The sequence below is a fragment of the Nothoprocta perdicaria genome, unplaced genomic scaffold, assembly GCF_003342845.1.
Source record: "Nothoprocta perdicaria isolate Ctin4 unplaced genomic scaffold, notPer1 scaffold_68, whole genome shotgun sequence".
In the NCBI taxonomy this organism is placed as follows: domain Eukaryota; kingdom Metazoa; phylum Chordata; class Aves; order Tinamiformes; family Tinamidae; genus Nothoprocta; species Nothoprocta perdicaria.
The window spans coordinates 3,151,356-3,173,279 of NW_020455954.1; the positions used below are offsets into that span (position 1 = coordinate 3,151,356).

Below are 21,924 nucleotides of genomic sequence, written 5' to 3' on the forward strand. Positions count from 1 at the left end.
TCCTTTCCTTTCCTTTCCTTTCCTTTCCTTTCCTTTCCTTTCCTTTCCTTTCCTTTCCTTTCCTTTCCTTTCCTTTCCTTTCCTTTCCTATTATTCCTTTGCTGTAATACCTTCCTGACTTATATTTCTCATTTTGTCTACCCTGAGCTCGATGTGGTCCATCTCAAGACCTTTCTGCTGTCTGTAGTGAGCCCAAGTTTTAGCACAGTGTGTCTTCTCTTTTCCAGCAATCAGCCTAAACTCAGCTTGAGCTCAGTCTGCAAATCCATTTGTCCTGCAGCAGGCAGCATTTTAAGAAGGAATTCATGTTAGATTATCTGCCTGACATCAGTCTTGTAACATCATTGCTGTGGTGAATGGAAAGGATGCAGGCTACACAGTCTTCTTCAAGTGACAGATTAAGTCCACCCTTGAATATACATACCCTAAAATATGTATTGACAGTGGGATTTCCTGAACACAGGAATTATTTGCATCATTTTATATTGCACTTTGAAGACTAGTATTGTACATGAGATAGAAATTCTGCTTCATATCCAGCCCTGGAGTCATTCCCATAAAGCTATGCAAAACAGCCTCTTTACCTTTTTTGACCATCCGAATCCATTCCATCTGGTGTAGAAACGTGTTAATCTTTCTCACTTTGATAACAAAGAGATGTCTAGTAAGCATGACTGCTTTCTAAGGAAAAAACTTCACAAATGTGTTTTGGTAGAAACAGGAAGACACGAGGAAAAACAACCAAAGAAGAATGATGTCTTTTTAATGTGGTAAGCAGAAGAAACATATTCTCAATTGCTCTTTCAGTCAGGCATGAGGATTAAACAGCATTAGGAATTGTTTCATTCAGGCAGCAATTACTTCCAAGAGATCCCAACACAGTATTTTGCTCATTAGTCTTTGAAAGCAAAGGTTTTCTGTAGGTTTCCTGGTTGTTTTAGGCAAAAATTATCTGTAGTTCTTGCAGTGGAGAAAGCAAAAGTGAAAATTTGGGACAGAACACTTCTAATTGAATAGAATCACTTCTTTCTGAAACCTTATGTGTTTTAACACAGCACTTGATTTTAGGAATGTTCAGTATTGATATTCATCTCTTGATTTGATAAATTCTTGCTATTTTCTAATGCTGCTGTCTTCATCTTGGCACAGATGAGGTCTCTGAGAAAGATCACTAGCTGAAAAGAACTTTGCAGTGTCTATATCTGTAATTGTTCTTCATCTGATGACCACTTCAGGAAATTGCTACTCAAGAGACTATTCCAAACACCTTACCACTTTGAGGACTATATCTTGTTTCTTTGCAAAATAGCAATCTCCTTGTACAATTCATAAGATGTAAAAATAGTCAACATTTATTGTGATTCTTTTAGATCATTAGTCATTATAGATCTGAGTCTGTCTCTCTTTCCTGAGATAGAGAAGCAAGAAAGGATGGGAAAATTAACTGTTTTCGACTTTGCTTTTTGTTATTTTTATAAATAACAAATTTTTTTAAAATTCCATTTAAAAATATGGATTTTTATGGGCTGTTAACCCTTTGTGAATTCCCTTAAGTCCTTTAATCTGTAGTATCCACACTATCATTTTTTTTCACACTAAAATCTGTCTCAGAAACTTTGGTGTATTAGCAGTGTGGAGGTAGACTTGATAAGTCTTTTAGTTAATTTGCTTAAACAAAGAATGTTGGTCAATGGGCAGAAAATTTCAGGCCTTCTTTTGCTGAAGCAATGTCTTTTGCTTCTTTTGCTGAAGCAATGTCTATTTTAGGGCAAATGATTAATTTCTCTTTCATACTAAATGTTGACTTGCTGGTGTTTAATAAACTTTCCAGAAGCTTTCTTTATTAAATTATAACTTGGGTTTTTGTTTATTTAAGTCATTAGAGGTACGGCTTCAGTATGAGGTAGAAGATATCATTACTCCTGAACCAGAAGTAATTCCTCCATTTCCTGATGCCTCCTCCCAGCTTCCTTCTTTAAAGAACCTGTCAGGCAGTACCAACACTGTAGCATGTGAAGGAATGATGAAGGATAGCATCCCATGCCTTAGGTAAGACTGTTCAAAGACTTATTTTTCTAAAAAGTACTTCTACCACTTGTATTAATGACCTCATTAACTGTCAAGAAAAAGAGGTTGATCATGTGTTCATGGCATAAAATGAGAAGAAACCAGGATTCTGAGCCCAGAATTATTTTTAAGAATAAAAGTAATTAAGAAGGGGTATAAAAAGGATGGAAGTAAGGACTGAAAAGATCGAGTGAGATTCAACCTGATGTTTCAGTACAATGAGAAAAATTAGAGCAAATAATACTTGAGAATAATTAATCAATGTTATACTAAAGGTTCAGATATAATGTTCCAGTTTGATGTAGGATTAAATCTCCTCACATTCACATTTTGATTGGAATATAGTCACTACAGAATTTTCCAGAAACTTCTGAGGAACGTGTTTGTTTTTTTGAGTTCTCGAAGAGATTTCCGTAAAACCATCATTTGCAAAGCTTTGCCTCCGTGGTTAATTAATGTAACACTTAAATTTTACTTTCTGAAAAAATATGTATGCATATGAGGTGTTAGAGATGGGAACTGGTATAGACATGAAAAAATCTTGAAGTACACAGTTGTAAAATATTTTCACTATGTGAAAGTGTTTATGTATGTTAAATGTTTAGAAAGTACCAAATTGTTGTTTGTGCACATTGACAGTATTTGGAGTAGACTAGTATGTTCTTACTAATAAAGCAGACAAATTATGGGTTTGAATAGTTTCAAAATAGAATTCCATACAACATTCTGTAAAGTATAATTTCAGCAATTATAGTGTACTGCTGATAACAATGATTGCTGAAGTGAATTCATTATTATTTTAGTCTAATTATTATTAAATGTTTTAATGCTTCAGTTATTTCAAAAGCAGTTTAAGTGAACATTGCCTAAGTTTGCAGACACTTCAGACTGTTGTGCTCCTGAAAATAGTGTGTTGGCATTTAAAAGCAATATTGTGACATTTTTCATGCATAATTGACAATGTTTACTTGGCATCCTGTTAATCTGTCCACCTCATTCAGTAAGGCAGCTGAATCTCAGACCTAATTTTAGTCATGTATATAAACCATTAAAGTCAATAGAAGAGGCAGTGAGTAGTTATTAAACAAATCCCACGTTGAAAACTTTTTCTTCTTGCAGTTGAAATTGGTAAGAATGTAGTTGCTGATTTCAGTGGAATAAGATTTTCCTGTAGGGGATTTTTATTTGATTTGTATGGATGGATGGAGAAGGAGGGTGTTTATCTTAAAGGTAGAAGCATTCTTGTGAACTGGTAGAGATTCTGCAGGTTAGTGTTTAGAGTGTTGCATAACTCCATATATAATCTCACATAGACTGACTTTTGTCCCATTTTGTGAAAAATAAGCGTGTAATTATTATATTAGAGAGGGTTTTTTTAAATCAAAATAGTGATAGTAGTAAAACTGCTGTTATATTCCCTTTTGCATTAAAAGTATACTTTTTACTTACCCATGAATGGGTAACACTGTGTGCCACCTACTTTTTGCCAGAAGTCAGTGTATGAATGTAGTAAATGCTGTCGAGAAAGATGTGACAAAAATAATTCTTACTTATTTCAGAAGTTCTTATAATAAATTTACTGCTGCGATAGCATGGGAAATTGATGTATTTGTTATTATCCAGATAAGACATTTTTGGCATTAATATTATCATCAAAAATATTGTACCCAGAAGGTAGGTCTTTGTTCCCAGACTTTTGTTATGTTCTCAAATTTAGGTCAATTTTGGGTTTTGACAGACATCTCCAAAGTGATAAAGGTCTGTCTCTGATTATCTCAAGATGAGAACTAAACAATATAGTTGGCAGCAAGCAAATACATTCTGGTTATGTTCTGACATAATCAGAACAAGTCAAGGAAAACCCTGCAATATCTACACTCCTTCTGGAATATCTATACTCCTTCTGTACATACAGTCTGCAGTCTACTTCAGGCTCACAGCTGACATAAATACATCAAGAAAAGGAGACAAAAAATGAAGAAGAAGGAAAGGACATCAATATTCAAGCAAGATGGTTTCTAAAACCAGAGAAACGCACTAACATCCATAAAGGGGAAAGTGTTTTAGGAACGTAGGAATGAAAAACTGAACCAAGTCTGCCATCTGTGCACCTACCACCACTTGTTCTATGTTTGGAGAATATTTCTGTGAAATAACAAAAAAAAAACTCAGACATTTGATGGGATTCAGCATAATAGCATTCTTTGCTCTAGTGTTCCTTCACATCTTTCATTGGGAAATATGTATAGAAATTGCTTCTGCTCATCTAAAGGGCAACTGGACTAGAGTTCTGCTTTCTTGGGCCTTATTCATATGCTTTGTACCCTGTGTAATGTTTCAAGGACAGGAGCAGATTAACAGAAAACTAGATGGGACCACTCCACTAGCAGGCCCCTTCATACCTTGTCCACAGCCACAAAGAGTCCGAAGGACGCATTACTGGAGATATTCTGGTAGACTCTTTTGTTTTGAGCTTCCTTCTGCTTGCTCTGATTTTTTTTTCCAAATATTTGCAGCTCTTGTTTCTAGCTTCTCTAGCTCTCATAATGGCCCCTCTCCCTTAGCTGCTTGGGTGCACATACGTGTTTCCCTTTGCTCTCACCAGTGCTCCTGTGTAATCCAGGGCCTCGTTAGCTCATAGAAAGCTTCACTTCAGAACTGTTGCCTTAGGAACAAATGGAAAGAGCAAGGCTTTATTGCCAGCAGACAGGTAAGAAAGTGCAAAACTTGGGCAGAGCTTTGCTGGTTTTGGGAAACAAATACACAGAGCTGGCATATGCAACTTGGAATGCTTCTGCAATCAGAAAGAGAAAAAGGTAACAAACCAGAATCATGGAAAGTGGAAGCAGATGGTTATGTCTTGGAGCCCTAGATGAAGGCATTGTCCCACCTACCAAAATGTTGCATTACGCTCTGCTCTGTTCCCAACAGGCAACAATTTCAGGACACTATTGCACCCAGTTTGGATTTTCTAGTGGGACTGACAGATTTACTCTAATGAGGCTGTAGAGTTTGAGGAGGCTACAGGACATAATAAAATTGTAAATGGTTGTGAGATAGTTGCCACATGTCTAAGACTAAACCCTTCAGCTCTTCAGTATTCTTACTGCCTCCTCTTTCTACTGCTTCTTCTCTTCAGGCTTGACAGAACTGCCAAGTGATTCCTAAAAGGTACAAAGTATCTTATGCAACCACTCTGCACCATGTGATTATTCTGGTTTGGTGAACCTGCACTTCACAAAAGCTTATCTTACTCCTGCCATTTTCCCTTCTCGATGGCCATGATTTATGTGGCTCTAGCAGTAGCTCTAGTGTGCTGCTGTTGCAGGCTGGCATCCGCCACGAGTGACAAGATTCGTTATGAAATAAAAAGGAAGAGATTATTATTATTATTATTATTATTATTTTCTTTCTAAATAAGAAGATAAGATGCCATTCATCCCTGTATTTACTTCTTACTATCAGACCCTCTTCCTGTTTAGGTCAAGACTGGTGTTGTCCTCTCTTGTTGCTTCTGTGACTGCAGGAGCCCTGAACTGGGAGAGGAATAGTTGTCTACCCTTTACCGAGAGGTCTGTTCTCACAGCTGGTCCTGAGTGATAAGGAAGAGAAGAGAGGCAAAAGGCTTCTGCCTTTTTTTTTTTTTTTTCTTCTGTGATGTCTTTTCTAAGACAAGATTTGAGTCAAGTGACTGATTATTTCTAAAGATAAATGAATATATTAGATTCTGAGTAATATAGCAGAAAAAAAAAAAAGGAAGAGAAATGGAGAGGAAGAGGAATGAAGAATATTTTTCTCAATAAAGAGTGAAGAAGTGAAAGACATGTCAAGTTCAGTGAGCTCTCTGTAGTAAAAATATAAGCAGTACAATGAGAACTGTGTGACAGAAGTGATTGAACAATTCCAAGACAGTGTGAGGATGTATTTTGAAAAAAAAAAATTATCAAATATATTATGAAAGTCACATAATAATAAACCATTAAGAAAATAGTAGTTGTACTTTGAGTACTTCTGCTTTGAGTACTTTTCAAAAAAATACCCTCAAGTATTTTTACTGCTAACACTTGAGATTTTTCTCCCGTTATGTCGCAGGACACCTCCCTGCCCTTCTGATAGACAAATTTGTTTGACTTTTACTTGACCACAAGGAGCCTGCTCTGTTGTGTTAAGCAATGGACTCTTTCATAAACAGTTTTTGTAGCTCTGTTATTGCAAGGGATCCTGAGGATGCACTTTGGCTTTATATCCCTTCCTGTTTCAAGCAGAAATTCTCTGCCTTTTTTGGATCCAGCAGAACAATCTTGTACTGCCCCAATGTTATTGTAAATGTTTAGACCTTTCATTTCACATCCTTTACGTTTCCAGGTAGTCCTGCCCTTGGCAGAGCTATATTTTTATTTATTTATTTGTTTGTTTGTTTGTTCAGTACTCTCATACACATCTTCAAGACTGCAGTCCCAAGAAAGGAAAGCCTGGCATATTCCTCTCACAAGCTGCATGTCATGTCCAGCCACATATCTTCTATCCTCAGTGGCCCTTTTGCACTCTGGCTGAAGCGTAACAGTGAGGGCTACACGAAGTCCTGTTCTTCAGTGACTTTGGGTATAGACCTACTTTTTGTTACTCTAATGTTACATGGTATCCTAGAACTAAACTCGTGGCCAGTCCTTGGCATTTTTGTGAGTCTAGCTGAACTTTTTTCTTTCTAGCTCACCTCCTACTGAAGCGTGTACCAAGGTCTATTCAGATCCATTTGAATTTGGTGAAGCGATTTGTTTCAGCCCTCAGTGAAGATTTCTTGAAGATTATTCTTTTTTTCTTAGCAGAGTTCTTTCTTCCTGTGTATTTTTGCGATGTTGCACTTCTCATCACTGATGCTATGGTTCAACTTGCTTGATCTCCTTGGCAAACGTCTACTTGGCAGATGAGAAAATATTAGCAGAAGCCTTCTGAGAAAGCTGAATGTCACTATTTTCTTCTTTTCCCTTCCTTCGTGGTTTGTAGGCTTTCAAGAAGAGCAGATAGGTATGATTGAAAATTGAGCTTAAGCTTCAATGTCCTTGTACACGAGGGTGCTCAATTGCTAAAACTTTTTTTTTTTTTTAGTAATTCATTATGCCTAATGAAGATTAGTTACTGAATATGCTGAACTTGCATCTGTTTGCCATAATAGAATTCATAGTTGCATCATGGGTGATGCAGGATCAACAGATCTGCTCTTGCAGTACATCTGCAGGACGGAATCCATAATGGCAATTGAGATTTGAGCCAGGAGAAGAATGGAATTACACTGAAGAATACTTATGCTGCTGTAAACAGCTTTGTTTCAGAGCAAGAATGTTGCAATGATATAGTAGTGTCCTGTTTCAAAGCTATAGAGAAAACTACTTTAAATACTTTTGGTTTATTTACTGACACTGTTTTTTAATGGTGCATTGTAAAAAGTGTTATGAAAAAGGAAAATCAAAGCCAAGTGATTACCCAGAAAAAATTATTCACCCGACATGTTCATCTCACCTACACCCTCTCCAGAGTTTCTCTTGTAGTGAAGGCTGAAGATTTCAGATGTCTTCTTGCAGTAGAAATGAAAACCAAAACTTGCAGTTCTTCCACAATGTAGCTCTTCTAACTGCGATGCCCAGTCTCAAAGTACCACCACGTTCACAACGTGCTACCAATACTTGCTTTACTCTCAGCTTATTAAGGATAACTACCTCACTAGTAGTTCCTCAAGGAAAGCAGCTGTTGTTCCTTGTGCAGTCTGTCTGTTCTAACTTTGTACCTTTTTCTTCTTAGTGTTAAGGCGCGACCTGTACGAATGCCTCCTGGGTACCAAGCAGATCTGGTTATTCAGCTGGTGTGGGTGGATGGTGAGCCTCCACAACAGATTACCAGCCTTGCTGTGAATTCTGCTTATGGACTGTAAGTAACTCCAAATTAAGGTTTACTGATCTATTCTTCATTGTATTACATTGTATATGTGCTAGTAATAATTCAGAGTTCTCTGCAGACCCTTAGAGTCAAAAGAAAAAAATAAAAACATGCTATTATCCATGTTTGAGGGGGAAAATTGCTTGACCTGGTAGGTCGTGAAGATTCTAATATGAGATATTAAATTGTCCTTCCTGCTGATATTTTTAATATCTCTGGTTAAAAGATCAAATCTTTTCAGATAATTTTGTCCATCTTGTTAAACAAAATCTGATTACCTTTCAGAGATCTGTAATTTTCAAAGATACTTTGAAAGGATCACTAAGATAACAAACATTTAATAGAAATGTGATTAAACACTAAATGTCATTTATCATGACCTCATACATTTAACTGAGAAATTCTCTTGTGATAGCAGGTTTTTTGTGTGCTAATCTGCATACATGTATTGAAATAGATTCTGTACTTTCACAAAAGATCTGGAGACCTGAAGATGAAAATTGATTTAGGAACAATTAAATGCTAACATCTGTATGAAAATGTGGGTAGCTTTGTATGTGCATATATTTTTGCTCAGGTACAATTTAGGTGCTAATTTTAAATATTTTTTCCCAGGGAGAGTTGCCCAGATACTTTAAACTGATCTTTGAGAGAGAAGGTGTTACTTCAATAAAAAGACATAAGCTTCAGCGAGTATTGCATTCCTGCCCCCCACTGATTTTCAACAGATTGCTTGACTGTGTTCAGACACTTTGGAAATTTTAAGCAAAGCCTTTACATTTCTGCAGAAATATTGTGGGGTAGGGCTTGTTTTAATTGATTTTTTAAAAATTTTCTCCCTCTGCTTCCATCAAGCAAAAGAGGTTCCTCATAGCAAACAGAAAAAATGAAGAGCTAAAATATTTTTTTTTTCTTATTTGTCAGTCTAGTGAATTAATGTACCATGTATAATGGTGGTTCAAAGTCACTACATCATGTTTTCTAACCTAGGCTTAACAGTGCTTTTAGTACAGCATCTATTAAGGTATTACAAGCATGGTATTCTTTATCTCATTAATTCTTCACTGATCTGTTGCCTAAGTAGAAATGTGCTCCCACTCCAAGTGAATGCAAAATACACTTTTACTTGACAATATCTTGTTCTTATTTGAGAAGATCATAAAGGGCACTGGAGAGTAAACTCCATAGTCTATGTAATTAGAGTTTTATCTGTTTCAGAATGTAATAAAACATATTTTACTTAAAGGATGAGCAAAATATATTTTTATGAAGTTTCCTTGTGGGGGGAGAAAAAAAAAGAACACTCCACTGCTGGAACGCAGCTGAACTTGGAAAAAAGTTGACTTGGAAAGAAGCTTTATTAATATACCTCAGATTTAGGTATCTCCACAGCACAGCTAAACAAATTGCTTTTGTCATTTATATTTAGCTAAATGGTTTTATTTATGCATTTATTTATATATTAAACTATGTTTGTATTTTATAATTATGTACAACTATTTGTTAATATCTATGTTCAGATCTGTAGTCATAATCTACATTCATATAGAATTTACAGTATTATTAGAATGATACTGTTCAGTAAAGCAGCATTTGGATATTATTAGTAATTAGTAATCCATTATTAGTAATACATACATTATGCAATGTACGTAGCACAGAATGGTAATTAAAGGGGATAGTCCACTTTTTGGAATGTCAGTTCATTTGTTTCAGGATACAAGCTTACAAATTCAAAATGATAAATCTATAAAAATTATAAAAACTAAGCTTTGAGAAGATTTTTTTATAAAGCATTCCACTCAATTGGGAATAATTGTTTTGTTTGCCTCATTTAATTCAATATTATTAACACCTGTGAGGAACCCTTCTATTCTCAGCGTTGCATTTGGGAACTGCAATGGCTTGGCTGTAGTAGACTTTATGCAGAAGACAGTTTTGCTGAGCATGGGAACCCTTGACCTGTACGGCTCAAGCGATCCTTACCAGCGTCAACCCCGTTCTCCTCGCAAAAGCAAGCAGTTTGCTGCAGGTAGGAGATGAAATACAGTGCTTCTGAGCCTGACGTGTTCTTTCCCTTCTTTGCCTGTGGCTTCTTCTAGTGCTTTTGAAACGCATGACTATCTACCAGCCCATGGAAGGTTCTGTTAAGTTGACCAAAGAAACCTGACGTGCTTTCGGTACTGACACTTGCTCAAAACCAGGATGTTTTCTGAAGTTTGTTCTTTTGGGATGGAGGTCAGCAAGTAATCCCCTTAGCTGAGTCTCTAAGAAACTGTAAAGAGGAAATTAGCAAACTGATTGTTCACTGTTGCTTCGACTTGACTTCTGTGTAATTTTCTCTCAAGTCTCACGAAGTTCAGACCAATAGGTAATATTTCAGTTTAAACTTAATTGGTTTTGGCCAAAAGCAATGCACTGCAATTTGAACCAACAGGTGTGTTCAAAGGATAACATAATATCCGAGAGACATGTTATTTAGGTAGCAAAAGCAGCTCAGATTAGGTATTTTATTAGTGAAGTAGTAGTGAAAACTCAAAAAAACTTAAATCTAGCTGTATCATTGTTTTAAAGGTGAGGCTAAGAGGAGCCTGTCTGTATCTGCACATTAGAAGTCTCAGTCCATCAGCACAGGTGTATTTTGGGATAAATTTTTGTTAATCTTTAAAAAATGACTTGTGTGAGAAAAAGAGTTGGAAGGTCTTATGTGTTTCAAGTCTTTTTGCTCTACATGTCGTAGCATAATTAAGACATAATTGTGAAATGTTATTCTTAGAGTTCTCGAGTTTTAAAATTAGAATTAAAAATGTGTTTGAAAACATTCAGTGTTTCAAATCCATCTATAAAATTAGTAAAGCAACAGATTATAATGATTGTACGATGTCGGCATTTTCATCAGCAGACTCTACCCTAAACCATCTAATACTGTTTCTTCATAAATAAGATTGGAAATAAGATTGCACTCAGGAAAAGCTTACCTCTGTTCCTGAAAGACCATTTATCTCACTTTATAGGCAGTTTAATCATGGCAAGGGGAGTTCTCCTCTGTGCCCGTTGTTAACAGGTGGATTGGGCAGAGCTGAGGCAGCTTTAAGGCCCAGTGTGTGGGCAGGCCGGACTCCTGGCAGCTCCCAGCAAAGCTTGAGCAGCCCCAGGCAGTTTGCAGCTGAATCCTGTGCGAAAGGTGGAGGGTGACTGATGGAGAAGTAGCTGTATCAGCGCTGCGAGCCCGCAGCGTTGCTCTCCCCGAGAGAGACCCTTGGCCAGGCCTTGAAGGCGGCGTTCCAGCCGCGCGGTGCTGCTAGGCTGGGGCCCAGCAGCAACCAAGGACTGTTCAACCTACCCAGTTAGAGATGGCTCTAGAAATTCAGCATCTGAAATAAACCTCAGCTGCTTTCTCACCATCCATCCCACATCCTTTACGTTTTTGGTTTTTCCTGGTTATCTCCTCTGAAGGTAAGCAGCTGCTGAAAGTTCTTCGCCGTGGCTGTTCTAGGTGCTGGTTAAGACATCACGTCCTTTCACTTTAGACTGTTTTTTTCTCTCTTTCCTCTGCCTGCTGCTGATGCTGGTGTACTGGCATGTTCCAAAGACAACTTTTGCATGCGTGGCCTGTCTAACTTTTATCCAGATTTAACGAAACGGATCCGTACTTCCTATCAGAGTAAGTTTTCTTAAGGTTAGGCAAATAGCTGTATCACGATCAGAATATGCCTGACTTCAACCCGTGTGTTTGTGCTTTGTAATGTGTTTTTTTAAACACATTCAGCATGCATGCAAATTTACTATGTTTTGTAACGTCACTTGTGCTTGATTTTGATGATTTTCTATATTTCAGCTGTTTCAGATCTGTTTTCTTCTTATGCCCATTGATTTATGTGAGGCGGTTTGGGCCTTAGGAACTATTTTTCAATCATGTTGAATTATTGATGACAGTATCTTCCATTGTTTTTGAATTTGTTTCAGCATTCATCTGCTTATATGAAGCATTTCTTGTTACGCAATGGCACTACTTGGTTGTAGTTTATGAATAAATTCTTTCCTGTTTTCAGAAGAGCAATGTGGTTTTAAAGAGTAAGCATTGGACTGCATGCTGTGAAATATTAAAATTTAATCTTCACTATTTGACTCTGGGGAACCATCCCACAGCTCTGATCTTTAATGAAGAGTATAAAGGGGGTAAAAAAAAAGTGCATCAAAAGAAGGAAAATTAATGTTTTTAATATTTTTAAAATTTTAAGTTACAGTGCTATGAAATTTAAATACTAGTATTCATCACTGCAGAGTATGATGAACAAAGCTATAATTAATTTTGCTAAAATGACTATTCAAAAGATGAGCTGTATGTATCTTAATTAATTGCAATGCTTATATGTAATTAGGTCTCTAGGATGCCTCCTATTCATCTCTTTTTAAAGTGATTTTCCCAGAACAATTGGATAGGCAGTTTTAAATTAAATACTCCGTGTTGGCAAGATAGAAAGAGGTGGTGCTTGTTCCGTTGTTTCGCATAAATATGAAGTCATATATCTGTGAAAATAAAATTAAACGCTCACAGTAGAAATTCTATTTTCTTTCTGAGGGTTGATTGCTTATCAAGTGATTTCTATGGTTTTGCTTCCGAGTACTTTATAAAACATGGACTGTTTATTTAAAGACTGTATATGTGTATATATATATATATATATAAAAAAAATAACTAGGCCAGTTATATATTTAACGGTTTGTATAAAACATTGTTTTATATTATCTTAAACTTTATTACTCATTTACTCTTAAACTTTACTCTTAAACTTTATTACTTTATTACTTCATAATTTTACTTCGAGTCTGTGAGATAGAACCTGAAGAACAGACTGCAGTCTCAGTTACAAGTCTGAGACTACAGTCTGTGTTTTTCCCCAAAAAAACAAAGTTAATACATTCGTAGACCAGGAAATTCTAAGGCCAGTAAAGACCAACATAATCATCCAAACTGACAAAGGCCATTGAGGCTTTTTTGCAGCTACAAATGCAGTATCTGGTTTCTACCTTGAACTCCAAAATCTGGAAAGTTCCTCAAATCTTTCAGGATATGCAATAACTGAAGCATATGAATTCGACTCTTTTGCAGGGTCTTTAGCAGCTGCATCCTTTTCCACAGAAATTAGTTGATTTATTGTTTTTTCCAGTCAATATTTATACAGGTCTATGTATTGTATGAATATATTAATTACAGTCTCTGACTCAAAACTGCGTATAATATAAAAGTCACACCAGACACTACAATCAAGAATAGGGCTCATATAATTTCATAATAGAATGTAAAATAGCTAGTAAGAGGTAATTATGCCCAATCTTCATTTGCTAAATCATTCTCAGGTTGTACTTTGATGTATATTTTATATGACAGATCAGTTTTAAGAGGTGGATTGAGGGTGGATTTACAGACTTTGAATAGGCATTTATCACCTCTTATAAAGGATGGTGATGCAAAAAGATACTTTTTTTTTTTTGAAGATGTGTGGTGAATTATGTGGAATTGGTATTATCAACCAAAATCCATCATGATAGCATAAGCATGAGGTCTGAAATACTGAGGATTGAGGATTATTTAATAAAAATGGAAAAACTTAATGGAAAGACATATTGAAAGTTGACTCAATTAGAATAACTTATCAAGAAGGAAGTATCACCAGGATTAGCCTGAGAGAATCAGATTCACAGGAATTAAAGCCAAAGGAGATGTTAGCAATAAGCAAGGTGCTTAGATTATTGTTAATCATATTTTGGAGGTGACTGCAGCAAGAAAAGACTGTTTTGTATCTAACCTGAATCCGAGATTAAAGAAGTATGATGTTCCAAGGAGGAAACCAGGGTTATGGATTTAAGTATAAGGGAAGACAGTGATGCTGTTTACTGTGATAAGAGAGCGAAGAGTGAGCAGGTTATAGCAGGAGGAACTAGAGTTCATCTTGGTCATAAGTTGAATTAAATGTCATAAAGGCATGTGAAAATTTTAGGAGAGGAAGTAGTGCAGATTTACTTTTTTTTTACAATTGGAATCAGGTTGTATATGTTATTAGCTGACAGTGGATAACATCTGCTGAAATATTAAAACAAGTTCATTCGCTGTGTCTAGAGAGAGTATTGGAATCGGAAGATGAAAATTGACCTGCAAAAAAAGTCAGTTTCTTATTATGAATTTGTACGATCTGCTGACAAACCAGGAACATAATTAATCTTCATGAAGCATCCAAAAAGTCAGCAGGTTAAGAGAGTGTCGATCCATTGGAAACTAATTTTCAGAATCCAGGCTTCACACTGAGAAGTCTCATTTCCTTCAGACCTGGCACTTGTGAGGATGTGAGCAAACTGTCCTAGCTCTGACAAAAGCAGACAGAAAACTGTATCTTATGAGTCCTTATAGATTAGATATAATCAGATAGATAGATTATAGATGTAGATCATAGACAGATAGTAATTAGCACTATAAATCACACGTGACAACAGATCGGAAGATATTGTAGGCTGAGTTTTAAGTGAACAGTCATATTCTCAACTAGCCATAGTTGCCAAAGTATGCATTATACTTAAATCTATAGGTCAAACATAGTATAGTAATTCAGAGAAAATTGAGAAAACCAACTAGATAGAATTACAGATATTTATGAGATTTATTAGCGAAGATTTGACAGCTTTGGGTGCTTTTAGTAAATGATCAGTCCAAACAATTTGATCTTAGAGACTGAAATTTTAAGTGCTGAATTTACAGGTGTTTTTACTCTGAGATATAAAGCACATATTTGGTTCTTTAATAAAGGTAAAAGGGTAATCACAGTAAACTTGAAAAAGAGTCCATGCAATATTTGCATAATTTTCATATGCTTATAATCTATTCAAGTCAAAGCCAGTTTCATTCCAATATCAATGGATATATCTTCTCACAGATGGTTGTTTTTGTGGCTGCACAATTTGGGCCCGTAGAATTTCAAAATGTAAATTGAAAGTATTATTCAAATGTAACTTCAGTAGCTGTTGAAGTCTCTCAAAAGAGTCCAAGAAAACTGAGCTGCACTGAAATACTTGCATAAAAGGATTTAATAAAGAGATTTCCTTTAAAAAGCAATGACTGTAGAAAATAAACAGTAGTACAAAGAAGGTAAATTGAGAGCTTGCTTTCTTAACTCATAAAAGAAACAAAAGAGGTTTTTGTTACTGAAGTCAAAGGTGGCCATTCCAAAGTTGACAAAAGGTGTGTTTATTCCTACTCAGTCAGTTATTTGATTGCACAATTATTGTCACAGAACGTCTTTGGGGCAGATAATTCAGTAAGATTAAAGAAGACTTTGGAGTTTTGAATGGATGACAGGAGGAACTGGTTATAATAATAATGATAATATGACTGAAAGACTTACATTAGTGTTCATTCTGCAAGTCAGTGTGTAGACAAGTCTAAGTATCTAAGTTCAGATAACACTTTTATGCAAGACAGATTAAACTGTTTAAAGTAGAGTTTATTGCACTTTTTAAAAAGAATTTGTTGGTGGTGGCTGTTAGAAAGAATAGTGGCTTAGAGAAGTTCACATTCCCAATTTTAAAATATCATACCATTAAATATATGTTTACAGTATTCAGATGTAAAACTGTTGTCGTACAGAAAGAGCTTGTGGTATTCTCACTGTGCTTGCTCCTGTCTTTTTCAGAAAAGTTGTGTGATTTGGTACGTTTCCTACATAGTTTAGAGCATCATAATTTGCACAGAGTGGTAATATTACTTCATTGGGGGAAAAAAAAAAAAGAAATTATATTGAGAAGCAAAATCTGACCTGGGATTTGACATTGTAACTGTCACCCACTAGTACTAGTTCTACACCATATACAAAGTATTTACTTTAGCATTTCCTTTTATTTAATCAAAGCCTCTAATGCTATACATTGTGTCAAATTAACAGAAAGCTGTGCAGCAAAAGATCAAGTATGTCCCAAATTTGCAGATTGAAATGCTGCACATAGAGTGCTTAGAATCAGAAACAAGTCAGATGGGCAGTAAGAAAGCTCCAGGTAGAGATGTTCCCCAAATGGCTGCGGTGCCTGAATTTTGTCATAACCTCCAAAGTGACTACGCTAAGGACTGTTTGGGGAAAAAAAACATTGTTTTTGACACTAATATGCAGATTGTGGTCTTCTGTGATGTAAAAGTTACGAGTTAATATGCCCTTACTGCTTACTTAACAAGCTACATCGTTATTACTGTCTTGCCAAAGTTTTATGACAATTATCCCCATATTTTCGAGCACCAAAATTACACTGCAATAAAAGTTTCAGCAGCTACATTAAGGTCCACTATTTTCAGCACAAAGAAGCTAGCACTGCTGACTGAGAAGTATCAGAAAATACATTTTAACAGAGTATACACAGATTGTAGTGGCTAGGATCTCAGAAATGGACAGTCTGGAAGTCAGAGAGGTTAAAACATATGCCACATTGCAAGAGGTATGCAACCTGATTAAAGCATATTAAGAAGTCCTAGTAGGATATTTGATTTCACAGGTACCTCTACTTTAATTCTGTGTTGTGTGTGTGTGTGTTTGTTGACACATGATCAGTACTGCAGTATGTGGGTTGCATTCAAACTCAAATAGGCTACTCCAATAGCGCATGGTGAAGGGATAACTCAAGCTCAGGTTTCCCCATGTTACATGACAAAGGGCATATTTAGTCCTGCAACGTATCTTACTAGGGTCACAGACACAAGCCCATGCCTTTCCAGCACTGTAAACTAAGATTGCATTGTTGTCTTCCACGGTAGACTGCTACAAATGAACTCCTCACACACATGAATAAATAGTGTATAAAGTGTCTTGCCCCCCCCCAAAATAGTTTGCTGTATTCAGGCAGAATTATCACAGTATTTGCTCTTTAAAAGTGATCTACATTATGTGAATTCATAGAAAGGAAACAAATGCAGTGTAGTAGAAGCAGCTTTTGTATTTACTTGCTTTTTTTCACCAGAAATGGCCTTTTGTGCAGTTTTATGCATTCCTTCCTGCATCCAGCAGCGATTGGAAGAATACAAAATTGTTTATGCGTCAGTCTGACCAGGGATGAATGAGTTAGTTTGATTTGACTTGTATCACAGGCGTTTAGATTTAAGCCATATTTCCTTTTTTTTTTTTTTTTTTTTTCCTTTTTCACTCATTAGCTACAGTTTGGCTTTGCTTCTTCAGAGGCATTCAGAAAACAAATCTGAATCAATCACAACTCTGAATTGATAAGTGTGATTTTAAACCAGATCAAAGTTTCTGTAGTGGCAATCTGATAACTGTAGGTATTCTGAAATAGTTATTTCCCTACCTTTCACACCATTCCTTTCTCCAAATTGACTTGTGAAGTGCAGAATGCCACCAGCCACCAAAGTTGAAGCATGCCCTGTTAGATTGTAACTTAACTTTTTAACTCCGTTCTTTCAGGCCTGACTGAACTCAGTGACAGTCCAGTTTCCCTGGAGCTAGAGCGTTGCAAGTCTCCCACTTCAGGTAAAGGTGATTGGCATCTCTTCCTGCAAGTCTATATAAGCAATTCATGTCATGCATCACTGTGTTTTATTAATCCCTAAGAAGTGAAGTGCACAGTCACACTTCCAAAGGGAAGAATTCTTTGGAGAAGTGCTTGTTATGTAGCAGAATATATCACTAAGTTTGCACATTTAAAGCAAAGTTAAGCATATGTGGTGCATCTTCAGGTAAAGAATATGAAAGTATTTGAACCAGTAGCATCTTACAGGCGTATATCTATTTTTTGAATGGATTCGGGATTTTTCTTAGGGGATGATTTTCCTGTTTTGTTAGAAGACTTTTTGACTTTTTTTTTCTAATAAGGAGGTCCTATGGTTATATATGTGTATTACACATATATGTACATACAGATTTTTTTTTTTTTGATAAACAAAATGGACAGGGAAAATAGTAACTGTGAGAACCCACAATGTCCAAGTGCTATAATTTACCATAGAAATGTAATCTCAATTAATATCTTAGCTGATCAACCACAATAGCCTTGTAGTGAAATCTTAGCCTTTTTAAAAGTTGTAAATGTTTCCTTTTTTTATCCATAGTCCTTCAGAAGGTGGAGTTCAGCACTTACCTAGAGACTTTTTCTGAAAATGCCTAGTCTGCATTGATCTCTTTAATGTGAGTTTACTGGCTTAGGATCATTTCTTAGAGCTTTTTTCTAGTAGCTGATTTTTAAATGTGCTTAAAAATGAACAGGTGTGGCCATAATGCATTTATTTTGCTCATAGTGTGGCATATTGTACTTCCTTTCCTTGTACTCTGGTAAGTATTGATAGATACTTTTCCTTTTTTTCCTAGCTACAGTAATATAAATTCCCATTAAAATGTCATCCAAATCTTCTGTTACCATTTTATCTATTTTATTTATTTTAAAGAGATGCATTCATCTTGAATGTAGTCCAGCAATTAGTAGTTTACAAAGCTGAAACTAATAAAAGTGTTTTCATGACACATAGGGGACTAAAACAAAAATAGCTGTTCTGAAAAAATATATTTTTTCCTATAGTATTTGCAACTCAGATTTTGCAGATGTGAGAATATCAAAGTGAAATGGATTGTAACAATATTGTTGTAACACTAGGTTACACGTGCTCTAGGTCTCAGAAAATCATGAGTTGGTCTTTAAAATTGGATATTTCTTGTGTGTGTTACTGGAATACATCTTTTTGTACTTTTCTCCAAAATTAGGCCAGAAGAGGCTCCAAATCCTTTTATTGAAAACTAGGAGTTCACTGAAAAGTGCATTTTAAAATGAAAATTTTCTGGAGGAATCACATTGTTGTTTGCTATCCATATCCAAAATTCATTTATGACAATAGATTAGAGAAAGCAATGTATATACTTTTACAGTGGCTTTCCTTGCACTTCTGAGAAAATTCCTAAAGAAGTTGTTTCTAGATCCTGTTTTGTTTTCCAGATGCTACTATCTTGATTCATTGCAATGGTTAAATTAGCAAAGATTGGGCCCATTCAGAGCTACCGTTTTCTCGCATAGAACTAGAATATGACTTATTCTGAAACTCTCTTTTTTTTCCATAACACTGCCAGCACAATCATTTCTACTTATTTATATTGAGTTTAAAAGAACGTTAGAAGGCTAATTAATAAAACCACATATATGTGTGTTTTGTGCATGGAGAGCACGAGTGGTATTGTATCACTTTTTCGGGCCTGCGAGCGGTTTTCTGATCAGCTGAATCAACGTGTTTGGTATCTGGGCAGGGTATCTGGCAGTCAGGGTCCAACACAGCCCCTCGGCGGCCCGGCGGGAGGAGAAGGGCCAAGGCCAGGCTGGGATGTGAGCCTGGAGGTCCTGCCTAGGGGGTGCCTGGTCAAGCAGGGGCAGGTTTGTGGCAGGGCTGGCATCTGGCTTTGCCATGGCCTAGCTCAGGCATGGGCCAAGTGGTCAAGGCTCAGTTGAGAAGCAGTTCCCAGGGGAAGGGGAGAGTCCCCAGGCCATACATTGACCGTGAGCCCCAGTAACCAGACCTCTCCCAGGCCTTGAGGACCTTACAGTGTATGTGAAGAGACACCAATTGTCCAGCTGAATATTTAAATAATAAGCTCTTAAACCTACATTTTAGCAGCTGAATATGGGGCCAGGTATTCCAAGGTGTTATCAAAGCTGTCTAATAGAAAAACAGCTGTATGAAGTCACCTGTCTTTGCATAATGTTAAGTTCCCTGGGCACACCCTGTTGTACTGGCTGGAAGGAGACCACCCCCATTTGTGTGTTGGTTGAGCCTTGGTGTGTTCATGCAAGGTCTAATAGGAACCATAAGACTCCCAGACTGTCTGGTGAGGAGGTCTGGGTTCTCATCTTAACTAGAGGTCATATCATACCTAGTAACTCTGTGTGAGTCTTCTCCTTATTCTGTCTTTGAATGTCTGGACTGCTAAGACCTTCTGGGTAGGAGCCTTCTCACTATGGGTTTGTACAGTGCCTTGCACTGTGGCATCACAATTTCTGCTGGCTGCCTCAAGTTGAACATGAACAAGTAAAGGTGATAAATGATTTTGCTATCCTTTTGTGCCTTTATATTCTACATCATTATTATAATAAACTGATTTTCAAAAGCTCTTTCTTAGCAAGACGGGTTTACTGAGTACGATCCTTCTTTGTAATAAATGTAGAGCTAGTAAGATATGAATAATTTAGATATTAAAAATAGGTTGCATATCACTTTCTGATCAATCTTATATTAATATAATCAATATTAATTAAATGATCACACAATCATGTCCTACACCAAGAATTTTCAAATTTGGAATTGGAAATGGTTGCAGCAGCTCCTGGCTTCCTTAACTCTTTTGATTCCTTCATTTCCCAGTGTGATGTTTCTCTATCCTTTATCCTACTCCCTACATTCTCTATTACACCTCTCTTTAAAGAAGAACTCCAAATTTATTCTCCTCTTTCTCTCATTTTTTTTTCAGGATGCCCATGCTGTCCCTGTACCTGTTGCCCAACTCATGAGCTTTATTATTCATATATACTCATATATGCTTTATATATAACTTTTTTTTTCCCCCAGTCTCAGTCATTTCAGAGCCATGGGAGCAGCCAGATTTAGAGTCTTTGAGAGGAATCAGAAAGTGTTGACTTGGCATGTCCACTAAGAGCCTTCACATAAAGATTTGGGAGCTATCTCTTCAGTCTTACAATTTTTAGACATTTTCTCCATGGTATGTTTCATAACTGTAAAAGAAGCACTAACAGCTGTGACATAAAACCTAAAACATGTAATACTACTACTACAGAAATACCTGTACATAGAATTAGATGTTATTGTTAAAGTAGGACTTTGAAAACTCAAAATCCCTGCCATGAAAGCATAGATTAGTGTCAAATGCAGCTAGGTTTTACAGTTCTGAAATAGTCTAATCCTGGCTTAAAAGTGTATGACATCTGTGCAGACAAATGGAGTGTTTTCAAAAGGGCCTTTTGAAAATCAGCACCCTTGGGACATCACCCTACAGCACCCAGTTATAGTGAGAGCTGTAAGAGTTACTGAGAGGAACTCTGGCTCTTCTGAAGAGCATGAAGGACTCCCCTACCCTCTCCCCTCCAATACTTCCTAGTGTGTATGTGATTTGGTATTTTCCTCTTCCACATTGCAGGTTTTGTAGCTTTTGGCACTTCAAAATACAGTTTTGAAGCATCTTTTAGGGGCTCTGTGATCTGAAGCTTTAAGAGGCTGTTCTGGGCATCCTTCTGACCTAAATGCTTATTAAATAGCATTTGCAAGTGACTTGTTCCTTGTTTTATGTGTCCCAGTGTTCCTGCCACTGTGATATTTATCATGCGGGACGTTCTTCAAAATAAAATAATTATCTAATACTTCATTGCTCAATTTTATTAATCAACAATATGAGGGTAAGCTTTAAAAGCCGGAAAGCAATGTGAAAAAATGATGAATGGTGGTGACACAAAGGAATGATATTGGAAATGAAGTCTTCTGAATAATTAATAAATATTTTATTAAGACTTTTTTCATTTAAAAATTCAAGGCCCTTTTGATTGCTGCAAGACATGCTTCATTTCAGTTCTCTGGTGCTCATTGTTTAAAAATGTGCTCATGTGTGAAACAAAACATTTTCGAACAAAAGCAAAATCATAGTTTTGTTTTTAATTAGTATGCAACACATAATTAAATCTTCAGGAAATACAGTGTATTACTTTAATGTCTAGATAACACCACATTTTATTCTGCAGCTGCTGTACTTCATTTCTGTGCAATCGTCTTTTCTGCAATATGTGCAATAATATGTTCAGTCTATTATCTGTACAGTATGCCCTTTCTTTTTCAAATAGTGTCTTGAGATAAAGTCATCAGAACTCATAATTTCATTGCACCCTCTTATTAGCCTA

General features: G+C 36.3%; 1 protein-coding gene across 3 annotated transcripts in view; it reads left to right on the plus strand.

The window, feature by feature from the left end:
• STXBP5L (syntaxin binding protein 5 like) overlaps positions 1–21,924 on the plus strand; it is a 168,197-nt gene that overhangs the window by 112,067 nt on the left and 34,206 nt on the right. The window contains exons 16-20 of one of the 3 annotated variants that reach the window (XM_026050318.1): positions 1,877–2,049; positions 7,864–7,989; positions 9,879–10,030; positions 11,591–11,662; positions 17,451–17,516. In XM_026050318.1, coding sequence (XP_025906103.1) covers positions 1,877–2,049; positions 7,864–7,989; positions 9,879–10,030; positions 11,591–11,662; positions 17,451–17,516 — 589 coding nt within the window. The remainder of the gene's footprint in view (positions 1–1,876; positions 2,050–7,863; positions 7,990–9,878; positions 10,031–11,590; positions 11,663–17,450; positions 17,517–21,924) is intronic. The other 2 variants (XM_026050320.1, XM_026050321.1) reach the window with 2 other exon arrangements.